Here is a 27,822-nt window from a genome sequence, read left to right on the forward strand (position 1 = left end):
GTTTATTTGATAGTCTATAGATTCAATGGACTGTGTGTCGTGCTCTGATCTTGCTTTATTATCCTAATTAATCAATCAATCTGATCATCATAAATTAGGCTACACAGTTTTCTGAAAAAATGTATGTTGGTACAGTGGTGTGTTCAAAACCTTTTCATATCAAGGACCCCCCAAAATTACATGTGTTTGGCCGGGGACCCCCATCTCAAAATATGTTGTTCCAAGGCCCCCGAGAAGCAAAGATTTGAGTTAAAAATGATCAGAAAACTTAGGTCAGGATTTAGAAGGCGTTTTTAGAATCGGCCTCAGGTCTAAACACACGCACGCACCCACGCACGCACGCACACACACACACGCACGCAGGGAGGGACAAAAACGCCGCGTTACGAGCTTGTAGATCTGCTACTTTTGATGCTTTTATGTGACGCTGTACTAGTAGCCTATGATCAAGTAGGACAGTGGTTTTTTTCAACCCTTTTCATATCAAGGTCCATCATTTTTTCCCGCATTTGAGCCACGGAACCACCGTTTGATGAGATTTAGACTCTCAGACCCAAGACTTTGAATTTTTTGTTGTCGTTGGATATGATTTTTGTCCACAATTCCATGCTGTGTTGATGTTGGTACCAATAGGAGAGATAACAGGCAAACGTTGATCAAAATACCAATTATTTAATTAAGTAATGCAGATGTTTAACAATAATCTAACTCTCGTACGGGTCCATTTGGTTTCATTTTACACTCAAGAGTTAAAGATCTATAAGGGTCCATTTTGGTTACCAACTCTCCATCATTTAGCCCTCAAGGACCATTGGTGGTCCCCGGACCACTGGTTGAGAACCACTGAAGTAGGGCATTAATTTACGAAAAAACACAAAAAAAAAGTCAAAAATATGGATAAAAGAGGTTTCTGTAATAATAATAATACCACCCCCTGCAGGGCTGTCAGGGACACACCAGAAGAGGGGTGTGTGCAGGTGCGTCCTGTTTGAAGCCAAAGAGGATGATGGTGATGTGGTCATGCACAATGAAGACTGCAGCTTCCTCAACAACTACTCTTCATCACCATCATCTCTCACTCACAACACACTGGATGAGGAGGTACATCGTATGGATGGGACGATAATCATTATTATCGTTTATCGTGATAAAAAAACTTTTAAGTTATCGTGAAATTGTCCTCCATCATACACTAGCTTTTTGTTGAGCTGCAAATTCAGTACGACTTCCAAAAATAGCAGATCTACAAGCTCACAACGCGTTGCGTTTGAGCGCGTTGTGAGCTTGTAGATCGGCTATATTTGGCGAACGTTTCCCCCCAGAATAGGGATGCTGGGGGTTCAAGTGGTTAACAAAAGTGCCATTTTAAGTTTTAAGCATATGTGTGTGTGTGTGTTGTCTAATTTGACAGCCCCCGTGTGACCCTCAACCATCTGTGACCTTCAACGTTGACCGGCTGATGAAGTCAATGAAAAAAAAGAATGCCCGTTTTCTGCAAAGGTTCCTGGTGAGGATATACTAGAAATATTATTGGATTTAGTTAATAATTTTGATTAGTTCATCAACAGTATCCACAATGAGACTTTACATACTGTGTATTAGATCATTTTAGGCTGCCCTAACAGGTATTATAGGCTGAAGCTAATGGCTTATGAAAAGAAAATGGATTTTATTTTTATGCTATAGCGACAGAGATATGGCCGGAGCCATTACGCTTCCAGGTTGTCTGTCCCAACCTCATGAACGTGATATCTCACTTCCCCCTTTTGGGGAAGAGTTTCGCAGAAAATAGCCGATCAACGAGCTCACAACGAAAAGTCTAGTATGGAGCCCTGAGGGACTCCGCTCAACAACATAAGGGCTTGTGGGAATTTCATGACATGACAAATATCCACTTGGACTAAAGCAGGGGTCTTCAACAGGGGGTCCGGGACCCCTAGGGGGTCCTCAGAGTTACTACAGGGGGTCCGCCAAATCTTTGTGTGATATGTTTTTCTTTTTTTACCTTAACCTTTTTGGCTAAAGGAGAACTTTAGCCAAATCGGCTATTTTTGGCAAAGAGGTATAGGTGTAGAGGAGAAAAAGAGCAGACCAAGTAAACAAAAAAAGTTTAATCTGAGACAATATAGAGGGGGTCCCTGCTTCATCTCTCACTCTGCTAGGGGGTCCTTGGCCTGAAAACGTTGAAGACCCCTGGACTAAAGGATGGACTAACCCTAACTCTAAATCCTTGTTTCCTTCACTTACCGGTACTTAGTTACTGGTTACTTTGTAGATTTTGATTATTATAACCAAACGTACACTTCAGCCCTATATACTGTACATTTCGGCCTTTTGAAAACGCATTGTGAGCTTGTAGGTCTGCTATTTTCAAAAGATATGTATCCATTTTCTACATTTTAAAACTTGTGAAATGGGACATTTTGCCTGATGAGTACTTTCTACTTTTGGTACTTTTAAATACATTTTGATACTTTTGTACTTTTACTCGAGTACATTTTCAATGCAGGATTTCTACATCGCAGTATTGATACTTTTACTTGAGTAAAAAATGTTTTAGTACTTTTTTCCACCACTGATGGTTTGATGGGGATGGGGTGTCGTCTGTCTCTCACCAGGAGGTGGAGGAGGACAGGAGGAGGGCAGAAGTGAGACCACAGAGGACCATCTGGCTCGGACCCCCAGCCAGGAGGACCACCACCACCACAGTGACCACCAGAATAATCGATCACCAGTAGGCTCTCCACAGTTATTACATAGTAGCCTAATCGCAACTATTTGAGATAATCGCCATTATTTTGGATAAGCGTCATAATCGTTTCCAACATTTTCAAAAAATAGCTAAAAAAATAACTTGTGAGCTTGTAGATAGGCTTGTATGTAATTCCGCTATTTAAAAAAAAATATATCAGTAATTTCTTTGTTAGTTTAAAGGTAGGTTAAGTGATTTTCTTTGGTTAAAATAAGTGTTAAATAGCTCTATATTCTGATAGTACCCATTGCAATAGAGTGTTTGTTCAGTAACAGGAGTCTCCCTGTCTCTCCTGCTCTTTATTTATAAACAGAAAATGCATTTTCAGGTCAGGATACCAATTCTATCCAATCAGGATACAGAACTCGGATTAAACAAGTGAAATTGGAAGTGATGACACAAAGAAATGAGCAGACACAATTGGAACTGGAACACTATACAGATGAAGCTGATAAATGGGTACTCTCTCCTGATTGGCTGACATTTTGTCACCTACCTGAAAATGTATTTTGTGTTTATCAAAGAGCTGGAGAGACATGGAGACTCCTGTTACTGAACAAACACTCTATAGCAATGATTACTATCACAATATAGTGCTTTAACCTTTTAACAAAAATCGTTTAGTTTTCACCTAAAATCACTTACCCTACCTTTAAATTAATACCTGGAACGTATCTGTGTCACTTTAGATTTCTTTGGCTATTCAAAAATAGCAGATCTACAAGCTCATAGCGCGGCACCGAGTGCCGCGCTACGAGCTTGTAGATCTGCTATTTTTGAAAAATCATGAAAAAATATGTTTTCGATTTTTTTTCAAAAAACTGTTAGGATTTAGATTTTTTTTTAAATCGCCTCAGGTCTTAATGGGTTAAGTTATTTGTCATATCCGCCCTAGTCTTGCGTTACCAGACTGTTGCCTCCCACAATTTTCAAATGTTTCCGGCATACAGTCTGGGACTCTGATCATGATTAGAATATAAACCGGATGTGGAGCCTCCTCTCCATTTCCGTTTCGTCTTTACAGTCGCGCAAATTTATCCTGATATAAATACAAATCATCTAAGTATACATAGCTTGCTGCTTAAGCAGAAATGGAAATGAAAAAGTAAAGTGTAAAGATATTTTAAAATATATTTTCGTGAACGGAAGTGCCAGTTTCCTCTCTCGGATTTTGGGAGTTGTAGTTCCAGACTCTGTATAGCATTCAGAGATTGTGGAATAGTTGTCTGGCTACGCGAGACTATATCCGCCCTGTGGAATTGCTGTTTACGAAGCCAAACAGAAATGTAATTTTTATTTATGTATCGTGTTCTATGCCAAACAAAACCCACAATTAAATGGTCTATCGCAATTATTTCTGTGACAATTAATCAAAACTTCATGATCTTGACAGCCTTGGTCGCCAGGAGGTGAAGAAGAGGAGGGAGGTCTTCCTTAGACACGGTAAGGAAGTTTTATATTCATTAATTTAGTACTGCTATATTTGTTATGTTTAATCACACACCGTATCTGAAATAACTTTTAAGGTGAGGTAAGTGATTTTCTTCCTCTTTTTTTTTTTTACAAATAAAAATGTAAAAGGTTAAAGCTCTATATTGCTATAGATTGTCCCCCCATCTCTTTTTCTTCCGTCTCCCGATACAGTTTTTTAGGTTGGGATACCAATTTTAATCCAAGCACAAGCAAACCAATTGGTTTGATTGTCCAACCTTCCAAAAGTTTTTGTCATTATCTTTACCAGCCGTGACAGTGTGGCAGGTTTTGTGTGGCTTTCCACCAAATACCCCCCATCTGAAAATGTTTTGTGCCAGGGACGCTTTAAAAAATATATATATATTCAAAGATATGCACACATTTTCAAGATTTTTCAAAAATAGCAGATCTACAAGCTCATAGTGCGGCACTCGGTGCCGCGCTATGAGCTTGTAGATCTGCTATTTTTGAATAGACAAAGCTAAGTGGTTAAAATGATTGTGACGCTGTGTTAATTAATTTTACTGGGGACCCCCTGGTACCCCTCCAAGGACCACTGGTGGTCCCCGGACCACTGGTTGAGAACCACTGGTATAAACAATGTGCTGCTCTCTCTCTCTCTGAGTGAAATAAAGGTTTTGATTGGTTGTTGTTGTTGATCAGACAGGAGAGAGGTGGTGAAGAGTGTGTCAGGGTTGACCGTCACCTTCAACAACAACAACAACAGCAAAGCCCAGGTCAGTTCACTGACATCTGCTGACCTGATGTTCCTAATGTTCAATCTAACGATTTTGACACTTTAGTACAGGAGCGTCCAAAATGTTTTCATAATTGAAAATAGGGTTGGCCAAAAACCGGTTACCGTTAGGCCTTAACGGTTAATTAATCGATAACCGTTAAGAAAAGAAAAATGTAAAAAAAAAAAAATTATATATATATATACATTTTATTTCAAAGGGCCAAGTCTACACAGTTTGTTTTGTGTCGCAAGCAGAGTTTCTAGTGTCTCTATCTCTCTTTGGAAGAGGTTGCACATGAACTCTGCAGCCGCACTGAGGCGCTCCAACACAAACAATACCAATACAAAGACGAGGAAGAAGAAGAATAAAGTGGAAGTTACGTGTGGTTACAGGTGTAGACTTGGCCAAAAAACTATTCAAGAACATTTTTGGCCCTAAAAAAAAAATATATATATATTTTTTTAACGATTAATCGTTAGTCGTTAGTATTAATCGGTGGTCGATTTCTTAACGGTTAACGGTTAACTGTTATCGGTTGGCCATCCCTAATTGAAAATATAAAAATGCCGTTGGGCTGCCAACATCTCCTGTCATCCTGTACCTTTGGACCATAAGAAAGTCACATACAAACAGTGCTGTAAAGTAACTAATCACATTTACTCAAGTACTGTACTTAAGTACAATTGTGAGGTATTTTTACTTTACTGGAGTATTTCCAATTTTCAGTACTTTTACTTCTACTCCACTTCATCTCAGAGGCAAATATTGTACTTTTTACTCCACTACCATTATTTGAAAACTTTAGTCACGTCGTGATGCGACGCATTGTGAGCTTGTAGATTGGCTATTTTCAAAATATTTTTTTATACATTTTATACATTTGAAAACTTGTGAAATGGGTCATTCATTCTGCATAATGAGTACTTTCTACTTTTGGTACTTTAAGTACATTTTGATACCATACTTTTGTACTTTTACTAAATTTTGAATTCCAGACTGTATTTCTACATTGTGGTATTGATACTTTTACTTTGTTGAACTACATTGCAATATCAATAGTCTTTTGTAGGCAGTGTTGCCAAATGTAAGCCACTCATCTGTGCTGTGAACAAAACAAAAACAATTCATCCTTTTTCACATGCATGCACTATATTATTATATTATATTTACACTCTTTTGTTCAAATGTAACCAGTTGTGGAAAAAGTGTCTTCAGAGTTTAATGAAATAGAATTATTTCACATAATAGCCCATCTGTCCATTCATTTCACATGAATATGAATATTACATCAATATTACATTTTAGGAAGTAAGCCGTACTTTGTACATGCCTGCTTTGATTTTAAAATTATTTTAATAGTTTATAAAGCTCTAAATGGTCTGGCACCTTCCTACCTCTCCGACTGCCTAGAGAGATATGTTCCAAACCGGGCCCTCAGGTCTTCAAGTGCTGACCTGCTCGAGGTGCCTACAATGACATATAAAAAATACGGTGAAGCAGCATTCTGCTTTTACGGACCGACAGTGTGGAATAAACTCCCATTACACTTAAGACAGGCAGCCTCTGTCGATAGCTTTAAAGCACAGCTCAAGACCTATTACTTCACTCTTGCTTTTAGCTGATTCTTTGGTTGATTTTTAATTCCTCACTGTATTCCCTATTTTAATGTTGTTTTATGCCTTTGCTTTTGTTTTGTGTGAGTGGAAGAGAGAGTCACGGTAGTTAAAAGACAAGAGTCTGATAACTCCATCTGGAGGATTTAGTGAATTATCCTCTGGGGCACGTCGACACGTGGTGGACCCTCCAGGGCAGATCCTTTTGTCTATGTTTAGTCTATATATCTTGTATAACCCCGATATCATTCTCAGGGGTGTACGGTGTGTGGTTTGGATGTGATAAGTTAGCAGATCCCCTGGGCTAGTCCACACGTGGTAAACATGGTGAAAATATATTACTAAGTCGATAGCTTTAAAGCACAGCTCAAGACCTATTACTTCACTCTTGCTTTTAGCAGATTCTTTGGTTGATTTTTAATTCCTCACTGTATTCCCTATTTTAATGTTGTTTTATGCCTTTGCTTTTGTTTTGTGTGAGTGGAAGAGAGAGTCACGGTAGTTAAAAGACAAGAGTCTGATAACTCCATCCGGAGGATTTAGTGAATTATCCTCTGGGGCACGTCGACACGTGGTGGACCCTCCAGGGCAGATCCTTTTGTCTATGTTTAGTCTATATATCTTGTATAACCCCGATATCATTCTCAGGGGTGTACGGTGTGTGGTTTGGATGTGATAAGTTAGCAGATCCCCTGGGCTAGTCCACACGTGGTAAACATGGTGAAAATATATTACTAAGGTGTAATATTACTAAGTGAAAATATATTACTAAGGTGTAATATTGACAATTGTGTGAAGATATATTACTAAGGTACACAAGGTACACATGTAATATTGGCAATTGTGTGAAGTGTGGATATTTCTTTAGCTGTGTTGTAGAGGACAGTGGTCACTACATTTAAGTTATATCCATTTGTGTTGTAGTTGTGTAGTGGCGAGGGCCACTGCATTTTACTGCATTTTACTGCTTTTATTTTATTTATTTTTTATTTTTTTTGCTTTATTGTTGAATTGGTTCTAACTGTAATTGTATTCTTGCTCTGTAAAGCACTTTGAGCTGCATTTCATGTCATGAAAGGTGCTATACAAATAAAGTTTATTATTATTATTATTATTATTTAGTAGACTTCCATAAATGTTTTTCACTAACTGAGAATGAGAGAGTTATTTTGTAGCAACACAAGCAGTGACATGGTGCATGATGTTAACTCATATAAAACATATAGCTTCCATTGGTTATGGTCACCTCTGATGCCATTGCTGAGCCCACTGCCAGAAATATACCTGAGTTGTATAGAAGTACCGGCTGAGACTAAAACGTTTTCCTGTTTTATAACCATTACTGTTACTATCTGTGTAAGATGAGGGTTTTTGGTATGAAAACCCAATTTGTTTTGACATTTGTAATGAACCAAACCGTGTAAAAGTCGGTTGAGATGAGGCGAATATATGGGAATACCACAATAATCACAGCTCTTGTTCTACCCCAAATTGTAAGCTAAATGATGTCCCCTTTTCACTGTGTTGCAGGCCCAGAGTGTTGATCCGGGAGCCCAAAGTCCCTTCCCGTCCACTTTCAGACGTGTTTCTTTCAGCCAGGTCCAGTGAAAAGATTTTTTGGTTGCTCTGTGTGACAGTGACTAAGACCATGTACTCTCCTGAAAATAAATTTTACATTTTACAATTTGAAGTTGTGGATCCAGTCCGGGTTTTCTTCCTAAAAAAAAACACATGAACGCTAGCATCCCTATTCTGGGGCAAACATTTGGCAATAATCATACTTAATCTGCAATGAAGCATGAATTTATTAAAAAAAATATATACTACTGGCCTTATTCAATTTACTATTTTGCCATGTAGTGTGAGAGCAGAATAAATGGTGTGAACCCTAGGCAAGGCAAGTTTATTTGTATAGCAAATTTCAACAAGACATTTCAAAGTGCTTTACATAAAACATTACGCATTGAGTCTTAAGGCACAGGGCATTATACACATTATACAAGGACATTTGAACACAATAAAAAATGACTTGAAACTAAAAATAAGAGAATAAAATTATAGTGCTGCAGGAAGAATTGACTAAAACACCTCAGTAAAAGGCAATCAACGAACGACAGTAGTAAAACTATTTAGTGCTACAAAGTAACTTACTAGGATACACGGTAAACATCAAACTTAGTATCTGTCTAAACCAGTGCTTCTCAAAGTGGGGTCCGGGGATCCCCAGGGGTCCTTGAGGGGGTTCCAGGGGGTCCTCAGCAAAATGAGGAACAGTTTAATTTCACTTTTATTAGGAGTTAGCAGAATGAGATGTGTAAGAATGACTATTCAAAAATCAGGGGTCGTCAACCTTTTTGACACAAGGTGCCATGTTTTTATTTTCTAGATAGTCAGTATGCCATATCATCAAAATAAAATATCTAACAGATTTTGACTGTTCATCTACATGTTTTTTTTTAGGACATTGTAATGATCATTTGACTCGACCTACTGTATCTCCCAGACAGACTCCCTCCCCAGTCAGAAGTCAGAGTTTTTTATGAATGTAGAATTATGTGCAGGATGTCATTTGTATACAGATGTGAGGGAACTTAATTTAATTGACTATATATATATTTTTTAATATTTTATTTTCTCTCTCACACACTTGTGCCAGTGATCACTCTCTTTCCTAAGGTTGCCTACCCGTGATTCAGTTCATACAGTAGGTGTCATATGTACAGTATATCTAAATAACATCTGCATAGCACTGTAGTCATGTTCTTTACATAAATGACCACTAATTCAAACACGTGCGCGTGGCTACTCGCCCTCTGGCTGTTTATGCTGGGGATTTGATGCAGAGGAAGTTCCTTCTCTCCATGCAGTCCCTGATCTGCCACTGGGCTGTGAGGTCTTTTTTAGGCAGGGTCCCACAGTGCCGCCCCCAGGCCGGACAGAGCGGCAGGTTCTGGTACCGCTGCGGTTCGCCGTCCACCCAGAGCCACTCCCCCGCCAGGAAACGCAGAGCTGTCCACACCTGGGGACGACAACATGGAGAGGGAGAGCAAAGGAGGTCAAACAAACTTCCCTCGAGTGTTACTTTGATTTAATTAGGACTCAGCCAGTGTTGATTTCGTCGACTAAAACTATGACAAAAAATGTTCGTCGACAACCTTTTTTCACTGACGAAAACTACATAAATACTACGCTACGATGACTAGAACTAAGAAGTCATTAGTGACAATGACAAAGAAGAATTGACAATTTCGGCAACAAATGAAAACTAGACTAAAATGTTATAGAGTGACTAGTGTAGAAGAGATCCAGTAGAACTAAAAGACAAGTCATTTTATGTTTGGTAAGGTTGCGCTCTGAAAATAGCAGATCTACAAGCTTTTTAGATCGGCTATTTTCAGCATGCAACCAAGTGTAAAATCAGCCATTACGACGCTATCAAGGCACCGCCAAAATACATTTTAGTCGACTAAATCAACTAGATTTAGTCGACTAAAATCTTATGATATTTAGTCGACAAAAAATAGACAAAAACTAAAACATTTCAGACGACTAAAATATGACTAAAACGAAATGGAATTGTATTCAAAAGACTGACTAAAATAAAAATGTGCTGTCAAAATCAACACTGGTACGAACGAGGCAACAACTGTACAATGTGACGTCTCGAGCCAAATCCTCAAACCTCATTGGTCGTGGCCTCCTGGATCCTGTCCCTGGCGTGGCGGTGGTCGTCCTCGGACTGCAGGCTCACCAGGTCATACTGGTGGTCTCCGTAATGGTCATCGGGTCGGCTGGAGGAGTCGACGCCGATGTCCCTGCAGTGCTCCAAAGCCTGCTCCCACGTCTTGTTCTCTTTCACCAGGACCAGGTTGGGGTCGCGGACAGGGTTCTCGTTCTCGTTCTCGTTCACCGGGGTGGTGGTGGGGTTAGGGTCAGGGTTAGTGTTAACAAAACAGATGAATGGAAGACGAAGAGAGCAACGGGTGCTGTGCCACCTGTTAGTGGGAAAGGAAAAGGAGCCACAGTCGTCGTGGTTCGGCTGTCCCCGAGCCCAATTTCCCAAAGTTGCCCAGTTTGTGTCACTTGAAGCGTCTCCGCTGTGGAAAATAAAACAATCAACAATCAAGCTTAAAATGCTGAATTACATAAGTACATTCAGTAGTGTCTGTGTAATTATAAGTACAGTTTTGAGGTATTTTTACTTTACTGGAGTATATCCAATTTTCTGTACTTTTACTTCTACTCCACTACATCTCAGAGACAAATATTATAATTTTACTCCACTACAATTATTTGAAAACTTGAAGTTACTAGTTATTTTGTAGAATTTGATTATTATTTAAAAACATACATTAACCACTTCAGCCCTATATATATTTTGGCCATTTGAAAATAGCTTGTAGATCTGCCATTTTCAAAATATTTCTTTGTGAAATGGGACACTCTGCATAATGTGTACTTTTACTTTTGGTACTTTAAGTAATTTTTATGCCAATACTTTTGTACTTTTACTCAAGTCAATTTTTAATTCCGGACTTCTACTTGTAATGGAGTTCTTTTCATGATAATGGATTAACTGGCTTTAACCACTTAGGCTCGATATTATTCTACATTTTTAAAACATTTGGAAAATTTGGGACCTGAGCTTGACCTGACATGACATGCCCAAAATTGGGACACCAGGTTGAAAGTGAAGAAGAAGAAGACAGCGACTAACCTTCCTCCTGTCCACCTCCAGACAAAGATGTTCCCAGGGTCTCTGTACAGACCGATCCACGCGTCATCGCTGGCTCTGATGTTCCTAAAATCGTCCAGCTGGTCTATTTCCTCAACGCTAACAGAAGCCAGGTCGTTGTAATTCTCCTTGCAGTACCGTCGCGCCTCTCTCCAGGTTTTCTCCTCGCCCACATAGTGAAACTTTTTCATTTGCTCAAACGCCTCCAAATGAATAGCGGCAATGATGAGGAGGAGGGACAGGGGGGTCTTAGATGGGCTCCTCTTCATCATTTTCACAAGTTGTTTCTTCAGTTCAAGTAGAGAAGGCAGAGTCCAGTTCTGTTATAATGTCCACTCTGTAGCCAAGTGCTCAGTGTGACCTGATTGGCCAACTAAAGCAGGACTCACAGAGCATGATAGATAAAGATGTGGTTGGTTTGTCTGAGGAGGAGCAGGATGTCACTCTGTTCTCATGACAGCTACTTAGCTGGACACACCCACCTACATGTAGCCTACCCGTCCTGGACACCAGTGTTGGACAAAGTAGCCTTCTCAACCCCAGTACTTGAGTATAGATGATACAGTACTGGAGTATTTTCTTTTTAGAAAATCACTGCATTGCTATATTGAAATGTAGACAGTAGGTCGAGTCAAATGATCATTACAATGTCCTGATGTGAAAGAAAATATTTCAAAAGAAGAAAAAAAATAAAAATAAAGATAGTTATGTAAGATGGACGGTCAAAGTCTGTTGGAAATATAATATTTTGATCATATGGCATACTGACTATAGTGTGAAAAAGGTTGCCGACCCCTGATTTTTGAATATCAGTCTTTGAGAAGCGCTGGTTTAGAGCAGTGGTTCTCAAACTTTTTCATGTCAAGGACCCCCAAAATGATATGAATTTGGCCGCGGACCCCCATCTCAAATATTTTGTTCCAGGGACCCCCAGAGGCAAATATTTGAAATGTCTTGTTGAAATTTGCTATACAAATAGACTTACCTTGCCTAGGGTTCACGCCATTTATTCTGCTCTCACACTACATGGCAAAATTGTAAATTGAATAAGGCTGGTATAATACAAAATGTATAAATTCATACTATTATCATTATTTTAAATGACAATTCTTAGTACAAAGATTTCAGGTAATAAACCAGCACATACTTGAACATGAAAGATACGAACAATACAGTACAGACATAAAACAGACAATAACAATACAATGTAACAATAATATTAAGTATAGGATTCAGGGAAAACTGAGTCATACATACAAATACAGTTCTTTTTTTTTTGGTTTGTTATTTACTAGGATCAGAGAGGATTAGAGGAGCTGTTTAAATTACAAATTGGGTGAAGTTAGGTAAAAAATACATTTTGTTTGTTTGTTTGTGAATATTGAATTTAGCACATAGAAGAATACTATTAAATTCAAGCGCACCATCTTCCGGATTACAGTAATAACAAATTATATCATTCAGAGTAAAAGAAATAAAGCAAATTCACAGGATTAAAAGATTGGGTTTCTAAATCAGTCCAACATTTACGGGAGATATGGCAATTAAAAAATAGATGGGGAACCGTTTCTATGTCTTGAGCACAAAATGAACATGAACTATCAACGTCTGCACATTTAGAAATGATACTGTTGGATAAATGTTGTGTAGCAGCTTGAAATGTACTTCTTTTGCTCTATTTGAAGTGCAATATTCATGAGGAAGGAGCCATGCTTTTCTCCACTGTGTCCAGACAGTATGTGACCTCCAATAAAATGTTCCCCTTGGAATTTTGGTCTTTAGTTTATGAATAGCTTTATTATTATTATATATTTTTTATTGACAAAATATCAACATTACAATTACAAAATAACAGGTCAAAATGCAGTTACACTACTGGAGAAATAAAATAAAGAAAGAAAAAATAATGCTCAGTGTGACCTGGTTGGCCAACTAAAGCAGGACTCTCAGAGCATGTGGTTGGTTTGAAATGTAGACATTTCCCCAAACAATTCAAATACATTTCAAAAAGAAAGAACAGGTGTTCATTGTGTCTACCTACTGTCTACCTAGGTGAGGCTGAAAGAAAAAGAAGAAGACTTTCAATGGTTAGGTAAGGTCAGGACAAAGTCAATGTAGGCAAATTACCTCTCCACGTACTTGCATATAAAGAAAATCCCATACTCCCACGATGGTCAGCGGATGCAATTTGACTGTGCCTTCACTGGACACGGCTCACATGTCCCCGGAATGGGTGGACCAAAGGGAAAGTTCCCAGCTCCATTCTTTTCTTTTGAGGAAATATGAGGAATTTGAGGAATATCTGTTTTTTAGGTGAATTTCATGTTGAAATATAATAAATTGAGTACCTCAGTTTGCCATGTATTGTTGTACTTCAATTAATACAAATTGTTTCAAAACGTGTAAATACAATAATTTTGGACATAAACTAATGTAAGTCTGATACTGATGTAGTGTGAATGTTCACAGAAATCATGTATACTTTACATTACTACTAAAGACCGTTTAGGCAAGGTCAGGTTCCTGTCAGGACAAAGTCAATGTAGGCAAATTACCTCCACACACACACACACACGCACGCACGCACGCACGCACGCACGCACGCACGCACACACACACACACACACACACACACACACACACACACACACACACACACACACACACACACACACACACACACACACACACACACACACACACACACACACACACACACACACACACACACACACACACACACACTTGCATTGAGCTGATAGCCCCATCCATCCAAGCATGAACAGACAATTTTGAAAGTCAAAGTTAATGTTAATGATTTTTTTTAAATGGGACATGAAATTAGGTCCATGTTGTTGTTTGTTAATTTGTTCATGTTTTCCAGGATTTAAATGGCGGTTTCACATATCTGAATTGTCTATGTTGACAATAATAAGGCTTTACAACAATATTTGGACGTTGGTTAGCAAATGTGGTACAATGAATATTACATTTTGCCAAAATTAAGAGAAGGGTGATATACATTTTGTTTATTATTATTAAATAATTATTATTTTATTTTTTACAAATCTTTATTTATAATCTCATGAAATACAATACAATACAAAACAAACACAAACAAATAAGTTATCAATACATCTATATGACATCAGAGCCAGGGGGATTAACTAACAGAAAACATTAAAGAGTGGACACAAAAAGACAGTTCTTTCAGCTTTCTTATGTTTTGCCTGGCTTCAATCTCAAATACATTATTAATCTGCGACAGCCTCTCGCAATGACGTCAGACTGCGGGGCGTGGTTTCGTTAGCTTCTAGCTAACACACAGAAAGCAAAACAAACACAGACTGCTGTGCAGTGTTGCCATGTCTGCTTATTATAAGGGACTTTGGGCTTATTTTTCTGTAAAGTTGCTTGTTTGATTGATGTACTTTATTTAGTAAGACGTTTAGTTTCGGGTTGCGGTTTGTTGGGCTTGCCTTGTTTTCTAAAGTGTAGTTGCTTAATTGGGCTTGTTTCCTAATGTTGTTTAAACCCGTGGTTCACAAACATTTTCATGTCAAGGACCCCCAAATTAATATATTTGTCCGCGGACCCCCATCTGAAAATGTAATGCCAGGGACCCCCTTTCAAGATTTGTGTAGTTTAATGTTTCAAAATTGTTCCAAAATTACCTATTTTTTTTTCTCCATGATTATTATTTTCTTATTTTGAAAATAGCCTTCTTTTGGGCTTGTTTTCATACATAGACCACTTGCTTACTTCTCTCTCAAAACCTGGCAACACTGACACACACACAGACTGACTGCTGTGCTGGGGCGACCTTCTCTGTCTGAGTGGAGAAACCTCACCAAATAAACAGCTGAAACATGGAGCTAACAATAACACACACGTGTAGAATGTAAACCAAACTAAAAGGTCCATCTAAAGACACACTGCGCTTGTTTCCACCATGAATCTAAGAGGACTGTTCCAGGACTTCAACCCCAGGTAAGCTACAACACATCCCATTAGCTTAGCTTAGCAGGTTAACTTAGCATTAGCTTAGCACGTTAGCTTAGCATTAGCTTAGCACGTTAGCTTAGCATTAGCTTAGCACGTTAGCTTAGCATTAGCTTAGCACGTTAGCTTAGCATTAGCTTAGCACGTTAGCTTAGCATTAGCTTAGCACGTTCGCTTCGCCTGCTAAAGTTGATTTGATCCCAGCAACACACTGTTTTGGACCCGTTGTGTATCATTATAACTTAATTACAAACCTGTTAATTGGTCGTATGTAACTCTTAAATTGATTTGTGAGGTTGTTAATAATAAAAGATGTCGTTTAGATTGTGTAGCTTGTGCTAAAACACTTTTTAACTGTTACCTACAATAGGCCAGGCTAACATGCTAACGCTAGCCTTGAACTGTAGAAAGAAACTACAGCCTTACATTATGTTGTGTTTCAACTATTACATATATTTTACAGGCCTGGATTGCTTTGAATATGTGAATCAGAGTTATATTCACGTGCATTCTGAAAGTTTTAAGTTGTTGGTGGAAAATATGCGGTTTTGGATCTTTCTTAATAATCTGATTGATTGAATACTTTATTTAGAAGTTTGCAGAAAAAAGCACATGAAAGTACAGTTCAAATACAAGGTCAACTAAAAAGGATAAAAAAAAAACCCCCAAAAGCCAATGACTTGTTTCCATTGGGATCCTGTTGTACTCAATTCATATAGTGACATTAAATGACAGACAGATATTCACTACTATGCAGAACATATTATAAACAGTTTAAAAATAAGAAAAACTTTTTAAAAAATACAGTAAGCAGTACAATCTGACTCATAAATCATAAATGCATATATAGGTTTGATTGATTGATTGAATACTTATCAGTTTGCCCAAAAAAAATACAGGAAAGTACAGTTCAATACAAGGTCTGCTAAGAAGATTTAAACCCCAAGAAAGCTTTTATATGGCTTGTTTCCATTGAGGTCCTTTGTACCTCAATTCATAGAGCTGCTGTTTTACACCAATATTTAGCAAACATTGTAACCAAACGAAGGCTTTGGCAAATGCACTAGTATAGAAATCTAGCCCTGATACATGACTGTCATACAGATGTCTGTCATGTGATCCACGGCTATATAGAAATCATGACATGATAACATGTTATGATGTCAGGTCGTTTTATCAAGCTGAGTCAATCATAGATTTCTGGTGGTGCGGCTGATCCAGTTTGTGCTCAGCCTCTTGACCGCCTAGCGCAGTGGTTCTCAAACTTTTTCATGTCAAGGACCACCCAAAATGTGGCCGCGGATCCCCATCTCAAAACATTTTGTTCCAGGGGCCGCCAGAAGCAAAGATTTGAGTTACAAATGTTCACTTTAAAAAAATATGTATTCAAAGATTTGCAAAAATGATTCTTTAAATCATGAAAAATGATTCATGATTTAAAATGGGAGATCAACAAGCTCAATTAAGGTATTTGGTCAGACATATGATCAATTTGATTTCGTCCATATCGCCCCCAGCCCTAATTTAAAGGAAGAAAGGGTCGCCCTCAGAAAAAAAATCAATTTAATAGCCATTTGTTTGTTTGTATTGTATCACTGATTGGGCCTTATGCACAAGCTGTCCCTCCACATGACATGACATCACAATGGGTTGATCAGCACTAAACTCATCTCACTGGCTCTTTAGAAGCTACATTAATTCATACTGTATGTAGGGCATTCATATGTAACCTATTGAATGCTCTCCTTGCCGTGTGTTCTTTTCATCACTTTGTCCCTAGCTCTCCATTGACGTACTCTTGCCTGTGTAGAGACAGATGGAATATCCCCATCGCTAACCCAACACCACACAGCTTAATGTTTTTCTTAGTTTGCTGTGCTGAAACGGTTTAGGGGGATTATTGCTGTATTTTGTGCACTTAGTCCGTTAACAAACCAGGAAAGCATCTGTCATTTTAGATTTTTGCGTTGGCTATTAAAAAAATAGCAGATATACAAGCTCACTTCATGCCGCGCTGCAAGCTTGTACATCTGCCATTTTTGAACTTTTTTGAAAAAAATCTTAAAGGAGGAGTTCACCCAAAAAATGACTTATGTTCTATCAATTGCACATCCCATGAAGCCTTGAATTCATGGATTTATTTTTGTTTTTGTGGCATTCCTAAGCCAATAATTTGATGACCGGGTGTGTATCCGGTAGGAGACACAAATAATCTACTTTGTGTCTCCTACTGGATACATTAGCCGGTAGGAGACGGGAATCAAATTATTGGCTTAGGAATGCCACAAAAACCAAAATATATCCATGGATTCAAGACTTCATGGGGTGTGCAATTGATAGAAAATAAGTCATTTTTTGGGTGAACTACTCCTTTAATTGTGAGAACTACTGATTTTAAAGGCATTTGTAGAATCGGCCCCAGGTCAATCGGGAACGCTTACTGTGTCATTTTAGGTTTTTAGTTATAACCATTATTTTATACTTTGGGCTATTAAAAAGAGTGCCGCTACGAGCTTGTAGATCTGCAATTTTTTGGGGGAAGAAATCGTGAAAATTTTGTGCAAGTCTTTGAATGTGTATTTTTTAAAGCGAACATTTTAACTAAAATATTTGCTTCTGGGGATTCTACAAATGTCTTCTAAAGCCTTACATTTTTTTTGGAAAAAAACGTATGTTGCTATCATATCGGTGGTTCAAAATGATATGTATTTGTCCACGGACCCCCATCTCAAAATATGTTGTTCCAGGGACCCCCAGAAGTCGAAGATTTGAGTTAAAAATTTATTTATATGTTAAAAGATTTGCACACATTTTCACATTCTCAAGTGACCTGGATTGAATGGGTTAAAATTCAACCTCCCTCCCCCCTCTCTCTCTCTCTCTCTCTCTCTGTGCCCCCCACCAATCCCCCCCATATCCCACACACACCACAGCAAGTTCCTGATCTACTCATGCCTGTTGCTGTTCTCCGTGCTGCTGTCCCTGCGGTTGGATGGAGTGATCCAGTGGAGTTACTGGGCAGTGTTCACTCCCATCTGGCTCTGGAAGCTACTGGTCATCATAGGAGCTTCAGTGGGCACAGGGGTCTGGGCACACAACCCCCAGTACAGGTAAATGTCACAGTCCACTAGGGCTGGTGAATTAATATTCGAATATCGAATATTCCTTGAATATGGGGAAAATATGTATATTCGAATATGAAAATCAATATTCGAATATATAAAAAAATGGATAATACAAAAAACAATGTATCAAGTTATAAAAACAAACAAAATATATGTTTTATTGGATCCGAGCACTCGATACATTTGTTTTTTGTATTGTTTCTGTCAAAATAAAAAATAAAAATCCAAGGCTAAAAATATATATATATTTTTATAATAATAATATTCGAATATCTGCCAATTTTTAAGACCAATATTCGAATATCATTTCTGAGGAAAGTTGACAGCCCTACAGTCCACTAGCCTGGTAAACCCTCCCTCCGGAAATCTCAATTCCATTTCATTTCAGGAGTGAGTCTGGCATGATCCGCCTTTCTGCAATATTGGCTCTGTATGCCAAACGGCCGGGCCTATCAGCGTCGTCGCTCATTGTTCTGTGATTGACAGCTTACGTTGGCCAATCAGGTGGCGAGTTCGAGTGAGCCCAAAACACGAACGGCAGCCATCTTTTTCTTGTGCGGCCAATTCTCCGCTATTTTTTTACTTCAAAAAGCTCTCTAACTTCTATTTTGAGGCACGGAATTTACTTATAAGATATCGTTTGGATAGAATTTAGTTGTTTAACTTCATATATGTGGTCAATTAATCATGACAAAGCCTATTTAAAAAAAAAAAATTAGAGAACCGGTAGGGGCGGGCAGTGACACCATTGTACCCGAAAAAGGCAACCCATTTTGGGTATGGCTGTCTCAAAAGTCCCGTCGCGTCACATTAAGACTGGTGAACTGCTGATTGGCTGAAGGGGAAAAATTATCATTGGCTGAAGGGGTTGTCAGTCAACGGTATTACTCCCGCCCAACTCCAGCACAGCCAATATTGCAGACAGGCGGATCAGGCCAGACTCACTCCTGAAATGAAATGGAATTGAGATTTCCGGAGGGAGGGTTTACCAGGCTAACAGTCCACAGGCTGGTATTGAATTGGACAGGGTTCCCACGGTCATGAAATTCATGGAAATATTTTGAAGTTAGAACATGCATGGGCAACTGGTGGCCCGGGGCCCACATGCGGCCCCCACCTTCACTTAATGCGGCCCGCAGGTTAATATCAGAATACTGATATATTATTGATTTCAGCTGTTGCAAACACGCAAACATGACCCGCTTTAATTACTTAAAGTCTATATTAGTAGCTTATGACTAGTATTAAAATTCTACTGTCTTTTTTATGTCCAGTGTATTTGTATTTAAGTTCATAAAGTTAACATAAGTATAACTAAATGCATGTGAAATTAAATAAAAACGTAACTTTTCAGGATTCCAATAAAAAAATAGCAAAAAAAAATCTGGATTCCAATTCAAAATAGCAAAAATAGCAGATCTACAAGCTCAAAACGTGTCGCACTGCGACGCGTTTTGAGCTTGTAGATCGGCTATTTTTGCTACTTTTGTGTGACATAGAATGATGAAAAAAGCTAAAATACGGAGTTTGGCTAATGTTCCCCTAAGAAAAGGGATGCTATAGGGTTCAAGTCGTTAATGAAAAAAAAAAAATCATACCACACAAAGATTTGGCGGATCCCCTGTCCGCCAAATCCCCCCTAGGGGTCCCGGACCCCCTGTTTAAGACCCCTGCTCTAGTGTATACCGATATATAGATTGAACCGACCGTGTATGTGTCTTCCCTTTCAGGGCCGAGGGAGAGACGTGTGTGGAGTTCAAGGCCATGCTGATCGCGGTGGGTCTCCACGTCCTGCTGCTGATGTTCGAGGTGCTGGTGTGTGACCGCGTGGCGAGGGGAAACTACTTCTGGCTGCTGGTCTTCATGCCGCTGTTCTTCGTGTCGCCCGTCTCCGTGGCCGCCTGCGTCTGGGGGTTCAGACACGACCGCTCACTGGAGGTACAGGACACGGAACGGAAATCCTCCTTAACCCATTAAGACCTGGAACGCGTCTGTGTCACTTTTTCATTTGAGCTAAAAAGCATTATTTTACACTTTGGCTATTCAAGAATAGCAGATTTACAAGCTCATAGCGCGGCACCGCTATGAGCTTGTAGATCTGCTATTTTTGAAAAATGTTAACTCAAATCTTTGCTTCTGGGGGTCCGCGGCCAAATTCATATCATTTTGGGGGTCCTTCACATGAAAACGTTTGAAAACCACTGACATAGAAACATAGGATTTAGAAGACATTTTGCAGAATCGGAACCTCAGGCCTCAATGGGTTAAGTCAGTAAATTCTGTAAACCAGTTGTTCTCAAATGTTTTCGTGCCAAGGCCAAGGACTCCCAAATTGATAATATATTTGGTCGTGAACCCCCGTCTGAAAATGTTTTGTGCCGGGGACCCCCAGAAGAACTTTCACTTTCAAGATTATTCAAAAATCTTCAAAAATAGCAGATGTACAAGCTCGCGACGCGCTGTGAGCTTGTATATCTGCTATTTTTGAATAGCCAACGTATGAATGGATAAAGTGGTTAAAATGATTTAGCTGGGGACCCCCTAGAACCCCCCCAAAAGATCCCTGGGGGTCCCCGGACCCCACTTTAAGAACCAATGCTGTAAACATGCTCTAGCAGTAACTAACCACCCTATTTTATTCTTCAGCTGTTCAAAAGTACGATTTGATTAGATTTTGGTAAAAGAAATACAAGTAAACACAATATAACCCAGGATAAACAGATAAACAGGCCTAATGAAACACTTATCCAATGTGGTCCACTGGTCCTGCAAAAAGTAGCCGATCTACAAGATCAGATAAGCTCAGAACGGTCAAAATGTCAAAAATAGCAGATCTACAACGCATTACATCATGATGTGTTGTGAGCTTGAAGATCTTAGTGTGCTGTACGTGGAAAAAAGACCAGACCATGTACAGACCTGACACCGGTGGTCAACTAAGTACTAAGCATAGAAGATTTAAGTGGTTAACTGTCCGATACAATTATTCTCTCTCTCTCTCTCTGCTTTTTTCTTTCTCTCTCAGCTGGAGGTACTGTGTTCTGTGAATATTCTCCAGTTCATCTTCATCGCTCTCAGGCTGGACAGGATCATCCACTGGCCCTGGCTGGTGGTGTGCGTCCCGCTGTGGATACTGATGTCTTTCCTGTGCCTGGTTGTCCTCTATTACATCATCTGGTCCGTCCTCTTCCTCCGCTCCATCGACATCATCGCCGAGCAGCGCCGCACCCACATCACCATGGCCATCAGCTGGATGACCATCGTTGTTCCTCTGCTCACCTTTGAGGTGAGTGCTGACTCGTCCCTGTGGTGGTGGAACCAGTTAGCAACTTTTAACCAGTTTCAACCTGGCATCTCTTATTTTGGCCTCTAAATGCCTATTAGGCCATGTCCTAATAGGCTAGTAAAAATAGGCTACTTCTACAAGCTCACAACACGTTGCATCATGACCATTAACTCATTCACTGCCAGAGTTCAAACATCGTCTACCGTCCCCTTGCCAGCGAAAACGGCGATTTTACTGTACCTTTGAAAAATTATGGAATGTTCTCCTCATTCAGGCTCATTAGACGCACGGGGGTCCAGTAGAATCGGGGAAAAGAAATTGGCCGGCCACGATCCTCCATTCCAGAGCTATGACCGTTTGAATGTGGCTTGTTTTTTGAAAAACACTTAGAAAACAACAGAAATCTGAGAAAAATTTAAAAGTCGTGATAAGTCGACTTTAGCAGTGTGGGCGTTTGGACGACGTCTCGTCAGAAGTCATTCTTGGCAGTGAATGAGTTACTTAATTAATGTAATACTATTTAAACAATTTATGTTATGTTTAATTTGTGTAAATAGGCTCCTAATCAATTACAATTGAAGTAAACAGTCCAAATAAAAATGTGCTCCTAAGAACCTCTCCAAGCAGAAATTATTATATAATAGAAATTAATTGGATATAGGATTATGTCAGACACACAGGGCTTCTGCATCTCCTATTCAGCAGAGATATGACCACTATGTGGTCAGAGAGGGAGGCGGCAACAACAACGATGGCATCTCATCAGAGCCACCAGGGAAAGAGATCAGAGATAAGAGAACAGACAATGAACAGACGAGTAAAGGCTTAAGTCATGTCCTGAGCATATGGCATCAATCTGGGAATGCATCTCTGTCATTTTAGACTTCTTTGGCTATTCAAAAATGGCAGATCTACAAGCTCATAGCGTGGCGCCATGAGCTTGTAGATCTGCTATTTTTTTTTTATTGTGAAAATGTGCAAATCTTTAAATATATCTTTTTTTTAAAGCGAACATCCAGGGACATGGCTATATTTGCCACGTGGCACCACCGTACGGGTGTAGAAATCAGACTTGCGGTAAGAGGTTAAAGCTCTCATATCTCCTGCAGATCCTGCTGGTGCACAAGTTGGACGGCCACAACAGTCTGAGTTATGTGTGTGTGTTCGTTCCTCTCTGGCTGTCCCTGCTCACACTGATGGCGACCACCTTCGGACAGAAAGGAGGGAACCACTGTGAGTATTTGTCCTTAGAGTTATCAAATTCTGCCCGAAGCCGGACCGAGCCCAAAATTATGCTAATTAGTCGGGCCGGGCCGAGCCTCGGGTTCCGTAAAAGAAAACGAAAAAAAAAGAGACAATCTATTACCCACAAAATAGAAAATTCAACCCGCCCCTAGCGGCCTCACGGTAAGGCCGACAGAAATGGCAGTGGATGTGTTGGCTGCAGCTCAAAGTGAACTTTACTCAGGTATCTAGTTTGTTGCAGTCCGACCTTCCTAGCCCGTGTTATTAAAGAAAAACGGGCGACAATGGCCAAAACTCAATCGAAAATGGGCGATCGAAAATCGTCGTTTTCAAGATGTTTTGGCCATTATCTCTGGACTGTAAGGTCCAATCTGCTCAGTTCAGAGCTTGTTGGATGCTTGACTTTGAGGACATTAAGCACATAATGACACCTTTCCGGGTTTTCGGCCCTAAAAGTATGGTAATTGTTCAGGCAGAGCCTCGGGCCGGCCCAGTTAGGGCCGAGCCTTAATTTTCAGGCCCGTTGAGAACTCTATTTGTCCTGCTTTGTTTGGTTTGGGTTTGGGTTGTACAGTGCACACATGGGTTGTCACCATACTGGAAATCCTTAACTTTTGAAACATTCCCCCGAGAACTATTGATATTCAATACCATTTTGATACCACAGATATAATCAAAGATTGCTTAAGTGTTACTGCACTATGTATACATAACAATGTACCCGTATACAATACATGATTATGCCTTACTGCTCATTCTATAAATCCAGACATAAAGCTAAAACCCCCGACTTACAATTTTTACTTTTCTTTTCCGATAACATCCAGTATTGTTCTTGTTGTGTTGCTGTTGGCACACTCTTGCAGACCGTGGCACATTAGACAAAATTGCCCACCGAGGAGACTAAGTGTCCGAAAAAATCTACCACAATGGCATAAGTTGTGTTTTTGTTCATCTGGTGTACCCTCACAGGAGGGTAAATCTATTGATAAAGAGACATGCTTCATATACTGTACTATGAATTCATTTTCCCCACAGCTTAACTACTAACAGAGCTACAGCTCTGTAATAGAAATCTTCCTAAAGAACTCTCCCCTTTCCTCTCCAGGGTGGTTCGGCATCCGCAAGGACTTCTGCCACTTCCTGCTGGAGCTCCTCCCCTTCCTGCGCGAGTACGGCAACGTGTCCTACGACCTTCAGCGCAGCGACGACCCCGAGGCGGCCGAGGACCTGCCGGTGCCCGAGCCGCCGCCGAAGGTCGCCCCCATGTTTCACAAGAAGACGGGAGTGGTGATCACACAGAGCCCCGGGAAGTACTTTGTCCCGCCCCCGAAACTGTGCATCGACATGCCCGACTAAGCTGCCGTGTGACAGCTGACATTTAGGGGAACGCTGTACTGACTTTGGGCTCATAATTAAGAGCCAACACACCAGGGGGATTTAACCACTTGAACCCTTGTTGTGCCTATTCTGGGCATGTCATAATAAGGCAACGTTGGGCGAAAATAGCCCATCTACAAGCTCGCAATGCATGGCGCTGTGTGAGCTTGCATTATCGGCTATTTTCAGTGAAGAGGTTCGGTGTAGCGGGGGGGGGAAAAAAGAAGTGGGGCCATGGATAGGCCCCCGAAGGAACCCTGCTCAATTAAGTATATAGGGTTTAAGTGGTTAAGCTAAGGGTTTTGTTTCTCTTGGCTGTTTTGTAGTTGACTTCTTGGGCTCTCCAGGAAAGTTAAAATTCATGAAGTGCGTGACTGGGGGGGGGAATTTATCGGAGCAAAACGGCAGAGCCCTTTACAGTGGCTTAACAGACTGTTATCGATTTAATCATTTTGGAGTCTAAATGACAAAGCTGGATCTACGCAAAACCTTGCTGACAAAGTGGACCTGGAGAGACGGAGACGGAGGACCTCTGCGTTGGGTTCTGGGGACCTCTCTTGATACTCAGCATGGTTTCTGATGGGGACCATCGAATTGGATGTTCTTGTTGTTTTTTTGATCAGTTTACACCTGTTGTTACTACTCTCAACGTTGACCATTTTAGATGGGAGAAAACAAGGGGTATTTGACAGTAGAACTCTAATGGCACTTTCTTTGCCTTTCCCAGGAGAGGACAGGCTGTGTTTATAATTGTAAATAATTCAAGAAGTGGGCCAGATAGGGACCAGAGACAGTGCAGACTGACATATTTTAGAGGTGTTCTGTTACAGGTAAAGGTGTTTGGTTTATTGCATCTGAACGATTAGCAATCATCCAGTGTCAGTTAAGTTGTAATCACTCGCAACAAATGTAACATTGACTTTAAATACTTTCCTTTGATTGTCTAAACTTGACCTTGGTGACAAACCACATCCATATGCTGAAATCTCTGTTCACCAATACTAATTGACCCATGTGCAATGGAAAGCAAATGAGACTTCTGTAGTTTCCAGGGGGCTAAGGTCTCATCCCAAACCAACACTTAACTGATAACACATTGTGTCTGGTTTCTTCAAGTAACCATCAACATTCAAGTTCTTGGATATTGTTTTAAGTACATTTCCTTTTTCTGTCATTAATGCAGCAGTTTGATCGACATCCTTTAGTTTTGTTAAAGCCAACACCAACATTTCCATTTTATGACATTATCTCAGGGACCTGTTTTCCAGTAAATTGGTCTCAGGCCAGGAACACATTTTTCGGGAAAAGCACATTTCCAAACAATGGCTGGTGTCCATACATTGATTTTTGTTTTGTTATATTAGCATGAGTGGTCACATTGTCAATCTAACCCAAAAAAAACCTGGCAGTGCTAGTGTTTGTGTCCCACCCATTAATTTACAGAGGACCACATCGTATGGGTAAGGGACATGGTTATGAATGAGGTAGTTGTTATGGGTACGGGGAGAGGGTTATGAATGGGGGGCGATGCTTAGCACAGTACAGTGGAAGTGTGCACACGTAATACTGTCAAAAGTATTTAAAGCATCAACTTGGGAAAATCCTCTCTCAATAGCTTACTGTTGTGACAAATAATAACCGCTAACTGACTCACAGTATTGACTGCTGTTACTGGTTTAGACGACTTCCTAAGGTTACGTTACGGTGCTGTGGGGAAGAGAAAGAAATCTTCAGGCCATTCAAATTCATTATATTATTCAAAGTCAAATGCTAGGTAATAACACCTACCTGTCTCTACACAATTGTATAAGTGCTGAAAGTCTTTCCGTAGGAAAGACATTTTTTTGTTGTGTGCATATTTTCTATTTAGATATGAGTATGCACCTCCTGTGAGTTTATATTTTTTCATTTGATGCTTGACAATGCGACAAAGAGTTGTACAGAGATGTGGTGTATGTAAACATAATTGCATCCTTTTTATTCCGTCATATACTTCTGAGTACATTATGTTTTGCTGTATAAAAGGTACAGGGGGTGAAGCAATGGGTTGACTCTTCTGCCACATCATTCTATTAGAGTTAGCCACGCTAGCCCAGATTCCTGTCCATGTTAGACCCAGGGGTGTGTTATCAACGGACACAGATGCAATAAATCATATTGGAAGAATCTGAATTGTTCTGTCTCTACTTTGTCAACATTTAAAGTGAGTCAACATGGAGGGACAGCATGCTGTCCTGTCTGACTCATTTAAGGTGTTGAATCCAATGACATACATGGTGTTGAATCATAATGAATCCAATGACATACATGGTGATGAATCCAATGACATACGTGGTGTTGAATCATACAGAATCCAACATACATGGTGATGAATCCAATGACATACATGGTTGAATCCAATGGCATACATGCTGATGAATCCAATGACATACATGGTTGAATCCAATGGCATACATGTTGTTGAATCCAATCAGCTGTGTCCAGCTCAAAATATTAGTGCTATGGACAATTTAAAGATGGCGGCCACCACTGTTTTGACCTGCTTCCGGTCTCCTAAAAAGGCGTCCGCCCAGTTCATGCAGATAGCCACGCGAGACTATGCAGATACGAGAAGTAAACCGGAGATGGTGTGTTTTGCCAATGTAAGTGGGGAGAGTTTTTTTTTTTGGTTGATCTGCTATCTGAAACCAGGAATTTCAACACTATGACCAGGGTGGGGGCGGGTGGCTGGGACATGCAGGCTATGGGACATTTGGACTGCTCCACTAGTCCATGAGCCAGAGCCCCAAAATTGAGCAATGATTATCGAAAGAGTGGGCAAAACCAAACCTATATTAAATTGTTCATAGGGTCAATACGAGTAAATAAATATATGATAACCTTTCCACAGGAGCAGCTTTTCCATAGTTATCACACATTTTGTTATTTTCCCCATACGTACATGACAGGTGAAAAAATTTAAAAAAGAGTTATCATAATGAAACTTCCCCAGTTGATTACTTACAAGAAGACAATGATTTATCGTATTACAAGTTTTCTGAAATTGTATATTAAGATATGCAAATTAGGCATTTAGTCCATGAGCCAGAGCCCCAAAATTGAGCCAGATATTGAATATTCCCTTGTTAAAAACCTTTGACTCCAACATCTTAACAAAATGAAATAAGAATGTTGACCCTGGCTTTGTCCAATGTTCCAAAGTTGGTTCTGGAAAGTTATGCAAATTCAGGCATATTTTCCTAATGCCTCATTTGCATATTTAAATATACAATTTCAGAAAACTTGTAATACGATAAATCATTGTCTTCATGTAAGTTATCAACTCAGGAAGTTTCATTATGATAACTCTTTTTTAAATTTTGTAATTTTTTCACCTGTCATGTACGTATGGGGAAAATAACAAAATGTGTAATAACCATGAAAAAGCTGCTCCTGTGGAGAGGTTATCATATATTTATTTACTCGTATTGA

The 27,822-nt window shown here is 39.7% G+C and overlaps 2 protein-coding genes across 2 annotated transcripts; one reads left to right on the forward strand and one right to left on the reverse strand.

Moving 5' to 3' along the window:
* Positions 1-8,570: 8,570 nt before the first annotated feature.
* On the reverse strand, positions 8,571-11,697 carry LOC308101718 (macrophage mannose receptor 1-like). Its single transcript, XM_080451175.1, has 3 exons — positions 11,296-11,697; positions 10,261-10,675; positions 8,571-9,597 (listed from the first exon to the last, which is right to left on the reverse strand). The coding sequence occupies exons 1-3, from the start codon at positions 11,583-11,585 to the stop codon at positions 9,400-9,402; spliced, it is 903 nt and encodes a 300-aa protein (XP_080307301.1). The 5' UTR covers positions 11,586-11,697; the 3' UTR covers positions 8,571-9,399.
* Positions 11,698-15,107: 3,410 nt separating this feature from the next.
* On the forward strand, positions 15,108-26,517 carry tmem185 (transmembrane protein 185). Its single transcript, XM_080451138.1, has 6 exons — positions 15,108-15,303; positions 18,249-18,425; positions 20,171-20,378; positions 21,466-21,726; positions 22,836-22,959; positions 24,080-26,517. The coding sequence occupies exons 1-6, from the start codon at positions 15,266-15,268 to the stop codon at positions 24,328-24,330; spliced, it is 1,059 nt and encodes a 352-aa protein (XP_080307264.1). The 5' UTR covers positions 15,108-15,265; the 3' UTR covers positions 24,331-26,517.
* The last annotated feature ends 1,305 nt before the right edge of the window (positions 26,518-27,822 follow it).

This window comes from Gymnoscopelus braueri, assembly GCF_963280865.1.
Source record: "Gymnoscopelus braueri genome assembly, chromosome: 15".
In the NCBI taxonomy this organism is placed as follows: Eukaryota; Metazoa; Chordata; class Actinopteri; order Myctophiformes; family Myctophidae; genus Gymnoscopelus; species Gymnoscopelus braueri.